This window comes from Thamnophis sirtalis, unplaced genomic scaffold (assembly GCF_051295495.1).
Source record: "Thamnophis sirtalis isolate CommonGarterSnake01/CBP01778 unplaced genomic scaffold, rThaSir2_p1.2 scaffold_7, whole genome shotgun sequence".
Taxonomy (NCBI): Eukaryota; Metazoa; Chordata; class Lepidosauria; order Squamata; family Natricidae; genus Thamnophis; species Thamnophis sirtalis.
Genome location: NW_028261387.1, coordinates 25,236,557 through 25,251,054, shown reverse-complemented (window position 1 = coordinate 25,251,054; position 14,498 = coordinate 25,236,557). Strand labels below are relative to the sequence as shown.

Here is a 14,498-nt window from a genome sequence, read left to right as displayed (position 1 = left end):
ATACAATTATACCAAGGTATTCAAATCATCCCACTCTTATACATTAAAATCATTATTGTCCTTTATATATCATATAAGTAGTACTCTATAACATAACAGAAAGAATAAAAAAAGACAAAAGACAAAAAACTACTACAACATAAGTAGACAGTTTCATTCCCAGGTTTTTTTTATCTAACCATTGGTAAAACAAGTCCCACACTTTATAATATTGCTCATCCTCTTGTTCTCTAATTTCAAATGTAAGCTTACTCATTTCGGCACATTCCATTATTTTCCGAATAGTTTCCTCCTGTGATGGTACTTTCTCATTTTTTCAATTTTTGGTAAATACAATTCTAGCAGCTGCTAAAACATTCACAATTAGATATTTCAAGTCCTTGTTGTATGTTTCTGGTATTATTCCCAATAAAAAGAGTTCCGGTTTTAAATCTATATGTTTATGTATCATTTTCTCCAACCACATGTGGATTTTAGTCCAATATTTTTTTGCTTCAGTACAAGTCCACCACATGTGGTAGTATGTGCCCGGCGTCTGATGACATTTCCAACATTTTTCAGATTTGTTCTTGGACATTCTTGCAATTCTCGATGGGGATAGATGCCACCTGTAAAACATCTTATACAAGTTTTCTTTATATGCAATTGACATTGTCATTTTATAGTTTTGAGTCCATAGTTTTTGCCATTTCTCTAATTCAATCCCACGCCCAAAGTTTTCCCCCCAAGCTAACATAGTTTCTTTGACTTGTTCCTCATGAGGTTTCACCTCTAGTAAGTAGCCATAAAGTTTTTTAATTACCATTTCATCGGTACCTGTTAAGATTTTATCTAATTCAGTCATTTTATCATAAAAACCCTCCTTTTTTTGATCTTCATTATACCTAGAATGTATTTGCACATATGAATACCAATTAACTTCAATACCTTCCTGTTTCAAGTCTTGTATAGATTTGAGTTCACCCTCTGTCTTTAATAGCTCAGCATATCTAACTGTTCCTTCTTGTATATTAGTGAATATGAAAAGGCTTCAATGGTTGATATCCAGACTGGAATTTTTAAATAATGTAGCCTCTTAACCTTCTCCCAGTTTAATAACAAAGCCTCTATTATATGGTGCCTCCTAAAATAACCATGTGCTTTAGTTCCCTTATACCATAAATAAGCATGCCATCCCAACAACAAGTCGTGCCTCTCTAGATTCAATAGCCTACTCTTTCTTAACATTATCTATTCCTTGATCCACGTCAGACTAGCTGCCTGGTAGTATAGTTCCCAATCAGGTAATCCGAACCCTCCTCTTGATTTAGCATCTTGCAACACTTTGCGTTTTATTCTTGCTTTTTTCCACCCTGCCATATGAATTTGCTAGATGTTATTCTTTTCCCACCTTGAGAAAGAAATAAAATATATTTTCATTAATTGTGCATGTATGCCTTAGAAAAGATGAAAGAACAATGAGAATTACCTCTGGAGAACAGAAAGCGCAGACGCAGCTTTATTGCAAATCAGTCTTTGACCAGGAGAGAAATTAAACTTACTCCTATATCTAAGAGAGAATAAGAAGTATGAGTAGCTCTTGCATTCTGAGTCTTCCCTCTGGTTCAAAAGGATACTATTTCTCAATATTATGCGTCTTATCAGCACACACTGACTTGTGAGGGGCAGAAAAGGGAAGGAGTGCAGTTAGAGATAACCAAGAAGCCGGCCACATAACCCCACAGAATTTAATTTGTTTTTACTGTCTTTTTTCTTCCCAAAAGCTGCATCTGCTATTTATTTGCTGTTGCTTTGCTTTACCCATCCACCCATCTTCTGTAACGAATAGGCAGGATACTTAATTATTCAGGCAATCATATGATTCTGCTGCTTAACAAACTATAAGAAGAGCCGAAGTGGCGCAGTGGTTAGGGTGCAGTACTGCAGGCCACTTCAGCTGACTGTGATCTGCAGTTCAGTGGTTCAAATCTCACCGGCTCAAGGTCGACTCAGCCTTCCATCCTTCCGAGGTGGGTGAAATGAGGACCCAGACTGTGGGGGCAAGTTGCTGACTCAATTTGCTAAAAAAAATTGTAAACCGCTTAGAGAAGGCTGAAAGCCCTATTAAGCGGTATAGAAGTCAAATAAATAAATAAATAAATAAATAAATAAATAAATAAATAAATAAATATATAAATATAAACCTTATAAGAATATCTATGGGATTGCTTACCCTAATAGTATCTGCCACTGATAAGATCAGGTATTTTGGGGTCTCTCCAATTCTCTTTATTCAAGGAATGACACCTCCAGGGACTCATAGATACATGTTTTCTCAATTGTTGCTCACCATCTGTGGAAGAGGACTCCTTCTACCTATCAGAATGCCCGTTTTCCAGTTGGTTTTCCTAAAGGCCATTAAATGTGGTTCTTCCATTAGATCTGGAAGGTTTGAAAATTGTGAGCTTTCTGGCTGCAGAAGGTTTCCTTTTTGGCTGACTGAATCGATTAACTTGTTTAAGGTTCTCAATATGCATCAGAGGTGGTATTCAGCAGGTTCTGACCAGTTCTGGAAAACTGGTAGTGGAAATTTTGAGTAGTTCGGAGAACCGGTAAATTTTCTGGAGCGAGGGACAGTGTTGAGGATTCAGTAAATCCTCCAGTTACGACCGGGAGGCCAGCAACAGTCTAGGCTGCGCCCTGATTGGCTGAGGCGCAGCATAGCCTGTTGCTAGCCAGCCAAGCCAACCTGATTGGCCAGGGTACTGTGTCAGCAGTTGCTAGACGCTTCTAGGCCGCCCATTGGTCCTTCTATTCTAACTAGTGTATATAAATACCTTGGCGCAGAAAAGATACTTTTGAATCGCTGTCATCATTCTCTTGAATAAACCTGTTCTTGTTGTGAAGTCCTGGCTCTCGTGTCGTCTCTACCCTCGATCCATTAAAGACAGGAGGCTCCAATGGATGGTATTGACACGCCCATTTGGCCACAAGACTGGGATGAAGCTGAAGACATGCCTCTGTGCTCCACCCTTCCTTCTCCACTTCATCTCAGTCCGGCTAAAGATAAGACATATTTTTAACTTCTTCTGCAATTTCTATCTCTACTGGAAACTCCTTGCCTCTGCAGCTACTGTAGCTAGCTCTCTGCTCCAGCCTGTAAGTAGCTCTACGTGGTTTTCCTTTCTAACCACCAGGGAGTGTTACTTTGTATCCTTGGGATCAGAGAGAGCACTGAGGTTGCGACAGCCATTTCCGGCTTTGCTAAGCATGTGGCGCCGATCCCTGGGTTTTTTTATGCGATCAGGAGGCTAGAGATTCCCAGTCCAGAGCCCACCACCACCACACCAATCTACTGGAAATAGCTTCGGCGTTCCATGTGGAATCTTCCCACCATGCTACAGGCTCTCATGTAGGAGACATTTGAGCTGTTGAGAATGGTTAACCTGAAACACCTAACCCTTAAGGTGGCATTCCTACCAGCTAGAAGGGTGTCAGAGCTAGGAGCACTCTCCTCTAGGGAGGACTTGTGCATGTTCCACAACAACAGGGTCATGTTGAGGTTGGACCCAGCCTTCCTTCATAAGGTGAATTCCATATTCCACTGTTTTAGGAGCTTGTTCTCCCCGATTTCTGCCCTAATCTGGCTAGGGAACCGGAAGGAGCAGTGGCACCGATTGGATGTCAGACGGGCCGTGCGTATTTACCTGAAGTGGACAGCCTCCTTCCGGAGGTCAGAGGCACTCTTCCTATCTTTGCAACCATTGTCTCTGGGTAGTAGGGTAACGCCTTCCACCATTAGCCGGTGGATCCGCTTAGCCATATCCCTAGCATATGAATCCCAGAGGTTGCCGGTGCCGGCCGGTATCACGGCACATTCAACAAGGAGCGCTGCTACCTCGGTGGCTTGGGCATCCCAGGCCCCCATAGAAGACATTTGCAGAGCGCTACATGGGCATCCCCATCGCTGTTTTATCTGACATTACAGGTTGGACGCGTTCACATCAGCTGATGCAGCGTTTGGATGCAGGGTGCTACAGCAGGTTATTGCAGAGCATGAGTTCCCCGCCCATGGGACTTAGCTTTGGTAGGTCCCATCCACTGGAGCCTCCTGTCCCTCGCTCCGGAAAATGGCAGCTGGTCTTACCTGAACTGCTATTTTCGGGGCTTGGACAGGAGGCTCCAGTTCCCGCCCTAGGTAGTATGATAGCTGGGGTGGTGCGAGTTCTCCTTTGTACCTTGTTTTCAGGTCTGAGGGGAGCTCACTTCGATGAAGTGGAGAAGGAAGGGTGGAACAGCTTCATCCCAGTCTCGTGGCCAAATGGGCGTGTCAATACCATCCACTGGACCCTCCTGTCCGAGCCCCGAAAATAGCAGTTCTGGTAAGACCAACTGTCATACCACCTCTGACTGGCTCCACCCCCATCTATTCTCTGCCTCCCATATGTCAGCTGCAGTAACCTTCCCCTGGAGTGGGGAGGGAATGGAGATTTTACAGTATACTTCCCCTGCCATGCCCACCAAGCCATGCCATGCCCACCAAGCTATGCCCACCAAGCTATGCCCACAGAACTGGTAGTAATTTTTTTTTAAATCCTACCACTGAGATGTATGTATTTATTAGCTGACTTTGTTTTAATGGCATTGGTTTAGGCTTTTATCATTTTCAGTCAGCTGCCCTTCTGCGTTTCCCTTAAAAGAATAAAAACATTTGTCTCATTATTTCAGGGTGCAGATTCCTTAAAATCCCTAACTTGTAACGATAAACTCCCTCTTCACCTATCTCCAAACCAGTGTGGAGAAGGGGAAGAGAAGAAATGGACGGTGAGCACATAAGGAGGTCCTGTCTACATTGCCATCTTGAGAATGATGACCTAAATTGGAATATATACAACTCAAAGTCATTTGTAATTGGAATGGTCTGTACACCCAGAAAAAAATGAGAACATAAATATTAAACTACTTGGTCATCTGTGTTCATTTCAAAGTTCATAAAGCAAATGCAACTGAGGCTGATCTTAAAAAGATCGCAGTTTGACATGATCACTCAGTGGTGCATCCAGGCACCATCTCCAGGGAAACATTTGCTCTATATAGATTTATTGTGCTCTGGCAAGATAAATTATCTTCCCTACTGAATTCAAACTTTTTTTATTATTTCAGTACTTCAATTCTGGTAACTGTTGGGGAGATACATCTTCTGTAATGCTACAAAAGAAATAACAAAACCTATACCTTGTACAAAAACATATGTAGATATTAAAACTAATCAAAATGTAATTGCATTTCATGCTTTTAAATAAGAAAGTGTGTCAATATAATTATGTTTAAAAGTCAGTGTGTATTTCATAGTAAGAATAAAAACTCAAGGAAATATATGCTCATGATTGCAAAGTTTTGTTCCTAATTCTGTTTCTTCATGAGTACATTTTTAGTTGTACATTACAACTAAATTTTACTTACATAACTGCCACAAAAAATTATAGCTTAGGTTATTCAGTATCTATTGTTTTTATTTATATTTTATTATATTTAGTATTTATTGGGGGTGAATTTCCGCAGATATTTGTGTATTAGATTAACTTTGAATCGAGGAATGATCTGCATGTTGATTAATCTCATCTAAGACATACAGGTTATACAGTTAGAATAATGTAATGGTTTTTGGAACAGCTGAAAGAGAACAGACCTCTTTTCATGGTGTTGTGAAATGTCCTTCTAGCTTGCTCAGGATGAAGACAGCTCCGTTGGTGGCTTTGCAGTAATTGAGTATGAGACAGCAGAACAAACAGAGGAAGTGCAGGAAAGCACAGATGGTTTGACTATCAACGAAAAAAGAGTCCACGTGTCTTATTGTGCTCCTGGAGCTCCTGGCCGCAGTACTCTTGCTACACTTATAGCAGCACAACGAATGGTAAAAACGTTTGTAGTGTAAAAGCAAACACAGAACATTTATTACATTAATTGCATATTGTGTAGCCCAAAGTTAATGGATCTGTGATTCAGGTTTTGTTTCCATGTAGACTTGTGACTTTTCTCTGTTTGATGGTCTCTGTGAATGTAAGATTTGCTCTGTGTATGCATAACATTCTTTTTCTTTTAGATCTATGAACTGCTCCTGCAAATTGAGTGAAAGGCAAAATATCCTGACAATGTTTGCCTTTCTGGTCTGGGTTTAGCTGCAATTATCATTATATTTTGTCCAGTGGTGGGATTCAAATAATTTAACAACTGGTTCTCTGCCCTAGTGACCAGCTGGGTAGGTGTGGCTCGGTGGGCATGTGACTGGGTGGGTATGGTCACTCACTTCGATGGGCGCTTCACCTTCACCTGTTACAGAGTAATAAGGGTTACCCAGAGAGGCAGTTTCTGTAAGCAGGGCAATAAAAATTAGGCTAGAAACAACACCAGAATGTTTCCTTCCTGCTTCCTTACAGGATTAGCCTTGTAAAGTGGAAAAAACCAAAATGAGATTTCGTCCAACAACTGGTTCCCCAAACTGCTTAGAAAGTTAACAACCAGTTCTTCCGAATAGGTGTGAACTGGCTGAATCCCATCACTGACTTTGTCCATATTATTTTATTTATTTATTTATTATGCTACCCAGAATCATTTTAGATAGATGGGTGGCCTATAAATTTAATAAAAATAAATAAACATGAGATCCAATTTGGTGTAGTGATTAAGGCAGAGAAAAATTGCTTCCTGCAATCTGGACTCTTGCTCTTCTTAATGCTCTTCAAGATGTGTTGGCTTTCTTTGCAGCTACATTACATGGTAGGGACATGTTGATCTAGTGAACCACAATATGTCCAAGTCATTCTCACATGTATTGTTCTCATATACATACATACATACATACATACATACATACATACATACATACATACATACATTCCTTTTCTTTTTCTTACTAATGGCATGACTTTAAATTTCTCCCTATTAAATGCCATTGTTATTTGTTTTTGCCTACTGTTCTAGCCTGTATTTTTGAATTCTCTCTTTCTCCTGACAAGTATTAGCCAATCCTAGCTTTGCATCATCTGCAAATTTGGTAAGCATTCCTTCAACTCTCTCATCCATATTGTTTATAAAAAACATCAAAGAGTACTGGGCCCATGCCAGAGTCCTTTGGAACCCCAATTCAAGATGTTCTCCAAGTAAATGTGCTATTTATAACTATCATTTGACTACAATCATTGAGCCAATTGTAGACACATCTAATCACAAACCAATATTTGTCCATTTTGTTGGTAAGGATCCAATGAAAAACTTTGTGAAAAGCCTTGCTAAAGTCAAGATGTATTATACCCAGAGCATTGCCCTAATCAACCAATCTAAGGAGAGCAATTTAGTATTGCAAGACTTCTGTTAATAAATGTCAATGTTATGTTCCCAGGTCCAGATTCTTCTTCCCTTTTCTGAAAATAAGGAAGGTTAGCCCTTTTCTAGTCTTCTAGGATCTTGCCTTTCTCCAGGATTTTGCAAACATTACAGAAAGTGGTTATGCAATTAGCCATGTCAGTTTTATGTCTTTTTTTCCCCAAAAAACCTATTTGTGTAATGAAATGTTGAAACTTGAAAGCTTCAAGGATTCTATAAAGTTTCATCTATTTTAAGATATATATACTTTTTGCCACTGTTGAGTTTGGATTTTCTCATTGCTAATTTTGTGCTCTTTATGCACAATGAAACCACTTGAAATGAATAGATATGAATATCCTTCTTTTATTGTGAAACTCAGTTTCTTTTCAATTTCTCCTTTATTCAAGATGAAAAACAATCAAAAAGGATTACTTCCAGAACCAAATGCTGTGCAAATCATGAACAGCTTAAATACTCCAGGCATGTTGCAGATGTTGTTACGGCATCAGATGCATGGATGTGCTAATAAATTTGGTAAGATTTGATAATATGTACTCTGAAATAATTTAGAATTTACATGTACATTAATTTCATAAAGCAACAGCATTGGGTGGGAAGGAACCAGAGCAATTACACACCTTTTCTCTTTCTGTACTTTAAAAAAAATCTATATATTTAGCATTGATCTCAAATAACTTGAAATTCCCACTGATTGAGTGAGGAAAACCTGAACTTATTTCAAATGATATTGAAGGGGACTTCAGATGAAATATAGGCAGACCTGAGCCCTGTTTTTTTGCTCCGAACAAGGAGTGAACATCCTTTGTCTCATACGCACTTCTTGCTTCTTGCAAATGATGTGTGAAGCTCTGAGTTATTCCTGGAATAAGAAACTATACAGAAATAATACACTTTTACAAAGTTTAAAAATTAAAAACGAAGCTGTCAGTTGGGCCTTAGAAATTAGCTATATAGATACAGAAGATAAATTATCACATACATTGCTGAAGCTATAAATATGAGCAAAGCTTGCAAAATTCTCTCTTCTGTTTCAGTTAAAAAAAAGCTTTTCTGCTTCTTTGGGCAAGGAGGGAAGCAATAAATAGTACATAATTATATCCATCTCTCCAGCTTTTAATATGTATATCCTTGAAGATTTGGGAATATAGAAAAATATGATACCTTATCTCCCTGGCAAAAGCCAAACCTAAATTATACCAAAGTTTCTTATAAAACTGTGTACATTATTTCAGCATTATTGTGTACATGAATTTTGTAATTATCTTAACATAGGTATTATAAATAAATTTATGATAAATTTGATTATATATTTTTTCTAAAATAGTCCTAGGAGCTCCCATGAATGTGCCTCACCTTGTAAATCCATCAGTCGGTCCAGCCTTTTTGCATTTGAATAAAATTCATCAGGTATGTTTATAGATAACATATATTGGTGAAGTAGATGTATGATAAGAGTTAGAATGTTAGTGTATTATCATCATATTAGCAAATTATGCTAAATTATGACAGTATTTATCTTGACTTCTTAATTGAAACATCTGTTTTATGTATTCTGAAATTTAATTTCTAGAATTTGCTCACTAGAGAACAAAGAGACAAAACATGGTCTTGATTTTTTTATCAAAGTAACAAATATAAGAAACATCTATTTTCCAGATAACATCTATTTTCTTATTAAGCAAGATGTAGAATAATACGAGCCCGTTTGGTCTCGTGACTAAGGTACCAGGGTAGACCCTGGAAGAGTTTGAGTTGCATATATTTGGGGATACCGTATTTTTCAGAGTATAAGACACACCTTTTTTCCTAAAAAAAGAGGCTGAAAATCTGGGTACGTCTTATACATCGAATACAGCATTTTTTGCCTCCTGAAGCCCTGCCCCTTCACCAAAATGGCTGTGTATAGTCTTATGAAGGCTTTCAGAAAGCTCCTGAGGGCAGAAATGAGCAAAAATGAGCCGTTTATTGCCCCACCCCAGTCCCCAGCAGCACTCTATAAGCCTCCATAAGGCTATGCATGCAATTTTTGTTTGACAAAAAACAAGCACGTTTTTGTGAAAAACGGGCCATTTTCCCCCTTTCCCCCCCCCCAGAAGCACTCTGCAAGCCTCCCCAAGGCTATTCATGCCTTTTATTTGAAAAAATAGCCTCCCCAAGGCTATTCATGCCTTTTATTTGAAAAAACATTTTTGGGAGTTTTGCAGAGCAAAAACTTTTTTTCTCCTTTTGGAAAGCTCTTTAACTGATGAGAATTACATTGATCAAGTGCTGTGCCAGCAGAAACAAAGTCTTAAGGTTTGTCAGCGATTTCCTTCTCCAGCACATCCCTCTACCTACCTACCTACTCTCTCTCTCTCTCTCTATTTCTATTTCTCTCTCTCTATCCCTCTACCTACCTACTCTCTCTCTCTCCCTACCTATCTACTGTATTTCTCTCTCTCTCTCTCTCTCTCTCTTTCTATTTCTCTCTCTCTATCCCTCTACCTACCTACATACACACACTCTCTCCCTACCTACCTACCTACTGTATTTCTCTCTCTCTCTATTTCTCTCTATATATATCCCTTTATCTACCTACCTAACTACTCTCTCTCTCTCTACCTACCTACTGTATTTCTCTTTCTTTCTCTCCCTCTATACCCCTCTATCTACCTACCTACTTTTCTTAAAATTTGCCTCTTCAAAACCTTGGTGCGTCTTATACTCCGAAAAATGCGGTAGATAGAATAACTATCTTAAAAGTAGTTCCTCTCAAATTAGGCCCTTATTGTTTTCTTAGCAATACAGGTAGACCTTGACTTACGACCACAATTGAGCCCAAAATTTCCATTACGAAGCAAGGCCTTTGTTAAGTGAGTTGTGCCTCATTTTATAACTTTTTTGGCACAGTTATTAAGCACATCACTGTTGGTGTTTGAGTGTATCGTGCAATTGTTAAGTGAATCTGATTTCACCTATTGACTTTGCTTGTTGGAAATAATGCAACTGTCATACATACATGCAGAATCATATGATCACATGACCATGGGGATGCTGCAATGGTCATAAGTATGAAAAATGGTCATAAGTCATTTTTTTCGGGCCATTGTAACTTTGATTGGTGATTAAATGAATGGTTGTAAGTTGAGGACTATCTGTAATTTAGAAGTGGTTTGCCTGGCCACCTTCTGGTTGATTTTCTCAACTGCCCAGTCTAGCTTACAAATCTGTTATTTATTGGTAGACTGCCATCTAAATAAAAACTAGGACTAACCCTATTTAACTTCTTATCAATGGACAAGATCTGCTGCTACTTGTTGAAAAACAACTATTTGATGTTCAGTTATTTACATTTATAACCATCTTTTGAAATAGGAAGGCACATCTGTAATATTACTTCTTCTTAATAATGGAAAATAACCAAGATCATATTTGTAGTGGAAAATTTAAATAGCATAATATGATTGTTTCCATTAAGAGGAATGTGTTTACATTTTTTTAAAAACTTCACTTAGAGGTTACATATTATAGTAATAGTAATAGCACTTAGACTTATATACCATTTCACAGTGCTTTAGAGCCCTCTCTAAACGGTTTACAGAGTCAACATATTGCCCCCAACAATCTGGTCCTCATTTTATCAACCTTGGAAGGTTGGAAGGCTGAGTCAATCTTAAGCTGGTGAGAATCGAATTGCTGGCTGTCAACTGGCAGCTGGCAGAATTAGCCAACAATACTGCATTCCAACCACTATGCTACCATGGCTCCTACATTTTACCATCTTTTAGAAGAGTAAAATGAAAAATAGGGGTATGCATATTAGTTCTCAGAATAAAAAATTAGTAGCTATCCCAAAGACATATGCAGTTGTCATTTCACAAATATGTGATACATCTTTAATATTGAAAGGAATTCTATATTTTGAAGATTGAATCATATAATTGGTGAAATATATATGAAATTAATGTTTACCTTTATCTCTTTATGTTGTTTGGAATAATATTTGTTTTATATGTATGTAACTCATACATAATTCTATTCCTTTCAATCTTACAGGGTCCTGTTTTTGGAAATGCATCAAATTTGTTGCTACAAAATTTATCACATCTACATATGGCACCACTATCAAAGATTGAGAATATACAACCTAATAGTGTGAGTTAAATATGCTTGTACTTGTAATTTAGGCCAAACACCTGGATAAAATGAAGAATGGAAATATCTTCTAATTCATATCTTTGTTTGTAATAGTAGCAGTAGTATTATTTCCTTTTTCTTTGTCTTCTGTTATCAGCTAATATGGTAAAACAGAGTGTGTGCATTGAAAATCTTTGGAACGGTTTTATTCAAATACATTAAAAAAATTAATCTATACTTTTTTTTCTTTGTAGAAACCAAGTTTGCTTGGAGAGCCTCCAGCTATGTTGCTTCAAACAATGTTAGGGATGGGACCTTTACCACAAGTTGCCACGGACATGGGGAGCCAAGGGGAACCATGCAAGTGACATTTTGTTTCCTATTATAGTAGCAGAAATTCATTTTGAAAATATAGGTTGTCTTCGCTTACTGACAGCCTCATTTAAGAACCATTTAAAGTTACAACATTATAAAAAATGCTCATATTTAAAACTGTCACAGCACTCAATGGTCATGTGATAATTTTAGTGACCCAATTTTAGGGACATAATTCAATATTAAATATTTTAATAGCCAGATATGTGACTTGATTATTTTTGCCGAGTGAGAGAAACAGTGGCTCTAACTTTATACTTTATACATTTATTCAATTTGTATAACCAGTGATTCTGGGTGGTGAACAATCATAAAAACATTTTAAATCATTACAACATACGGAAATTACAAGCAGAATTTTTTTACAAAAGTTGGTGTATAAAAGGGGAACCATGTGGTGTACATATGTATTCAATAGGCTTGTACAGTATGTAGTAAGTAGGTATATTTCAATAATGTGTTGCAAATATCAACATGAACCTTAGTGCTTTTTATGTAATAAACCCAGTGTTCTGTTCTATAACAGTTTTTTTCTATTTATGGCCGATTCTACAGTATCTCATCAGACTCCAGGTTCAACAGCGATGGCAGCAGGGATGGGCTTACTGCCATTCTTCCCTAACCAGCATGTAATTGGGCAAGCAGTGCCAAGGCAAACTAACACCCAAGAGAAGTTGCCATCTTCACTGGGACTGACAGAAGGCACCGGCTCTGCATCACAAGGATATCTGCAGAGTTTAGGAAGCCTTCAGGGAGGACAACTGCAATCACAGAACCAGCCAAAGAATACTGACTCAAGCATTGGTGTAAGGAAACTGGATTCAGCTTCCCCCCCCCCCGCCACTTTCTCTCTTGTACTTACTGACCGTTCATTAGTGTTGAGTCAGTGAGACGTTTTACAATTGTTTTATCAGCGTTCAAATCTTAATTGCAAAAAGCATTTTCAAAGAGATTATTACTTCTAAATTACAGTGAAAGACTAATGGATCTTATTAAAATGTAGAAATATAATGAAAAGTGTTTTCTGTCATTTGCAGTTAATTGCTCTATTTGCATTCAGTATAGTTAAATATCAGGAAGATGAAATTTGCTTATCATGCTAAACCATAATGGGATTATGGTTTGCAAACCATATGTCTTAGGTGCAATTGAAAAAAGTGAGTTAAGGTTTACTCAGTCTACCTTAGTGAAATGAACCATCACCTACCATGACACCTAATGCAACCAAGTTTATTGCAGTTGATTTTCTTTTGTACACACCTCTATTTTACAGCATTGCATCATTTTTTTGCAGCAGCAGTTATTCTCTTATATCAATTTTCCCTATCTTATTTTATTTAGCAAACTTTTTAATACTTTCCATTATCATAACTTCACACAGTTTTTGTAATGTAAGCTGTTTGAGGCCGCTTCCATTTTCTCTTTCCTATTCTGCTTTTTTTCATGTGACATGACTTAGCCTTAGTGCCATATCAAATTTGTGTTATCTCCCTCTTCCTGTACATAGAGACGTTGCTTTGATATAGCTCAGAAGAGAGTACAGTTAATATACTTCCCTGTTTTCCTTTTAGTAGTTTGGTGGACAAAGATTGGTCTCCCAGCCTATAGGTTAACTAGCTAATCTGGTTTTACCAGTCTGGTTTAGGGTTGTTTAAAGTAAAGATAATTATATACCCATTCGTTCTATCTTTAAGAAGGAAGGATTATATTCTGTATTGGCTCCTAGACTATTTCCTTCAGTTGAAAATATCCACCCTGCTATTCAGTAGAACAGAAAAGAATGCTACATTTTTGCTGTCTAAAAGAAAGAGACATTTGTTGATTGTTGCATAGCGACAATTCAGCTTATCCTTCTGGCTTTCAAGCTTTTAAAGTTTGATGAAGACTTAGAAAAAAAATCACAAAAATCCAACAGGCATTTGTATTATATGTGAGAATAGCCAAAACAGTGTTATGTTTTTTCTAGATATGCTTTATTTTTGTTTGCCTTTTATTTCTATCTCATATACTTAAGCGAGAGTTTGAACAACGCATATACCCGTACTTTTCAGAGTAAGACATGCCAAGGGTTTGAAGAAGCAAATTAAAAAAAAAGTTTTTGCACTCTGTAAACCTCCCAAAAACGGGCTGTTTTTCGTGAAAACGGGCCTGTTTTTGTTTTTTTTTCCAAAAAAGGGCATGAATAGCCCTTAGGAGGCTTGTAGTGCGTTCGGGGGGGGATGAGCAAAAAACAGCCCATTTTTTGTTTTAAAAAAAAGGGGAGGGCATTAGGAAGCTTATAGAGTGCTCCTGGGGGCTGGGGGGGGGCAAATTTGAGCAAAAGAATGGCCCACATTTTGCTCATTTCTGCCCTCTTTAGCCCCCAGGAGCTCTCTGAAAGTTTCCTACAAGCTATGCACAGCCATTTTGGTGAAGGGGTGGAGTTTCAGGAGGCAAAAAAAATGCTGTATTCAGTGTATAAGATGCACCCAGATTTTCAGCCTCTTTTTTGAGGGAAAAGGGTGCATCTTATACTCTGAAAAATACGGTAATAACTTTATAGGACAGATAAGGTTTTTGTGTGTGTCTGAAGTGGTAATTATAGTGTTGTCCTTTAAAAAGAGTGGATAAATTTATAGATAAATAAATAAGAGTTAAAAATT

General features: G+C 37.7%; 1 protein-coding gene across 2 annotated transcripts in view; it reads left to right on the top strand.

Moving 5' to 3' along the window:
• RAVER2 (ribonucleoprotein, PTB binding 2) overlaps positions 1-14,498 on the top strand; it is a 48,409-nt gene that overhangs the window by 21,900 nt on the left and 12,011 nt on the right. For both annotated transcript variants that reach the window (XM_087719533.1, XM_087719534.1), the window contains exons 4-9: positions 5,702-5,893; positions 7,752-7,878; positions 8,690-8,772; positions 11,401-11,499; positions 11,736-11,841; positions 12,412-12,662. In XM_087719533.1, coding sequence (XP_087575659.1) covers positions 5,702-5,893; positions 7,752-7,878; positions 8,690-8,772; positions 11,401-11,499; positions 11,736-11,841; positions 12,412-12,662 — 858 coding nt within the window. The remainder of the gene's footprint in view (positions 1-5,701; positions 5,894-7,751; positions 7,879-8,689; positions 8,773-11,400; positions 11,500-11,735; positions 11,842-12,411; positions 12,663-14,498) is intronic.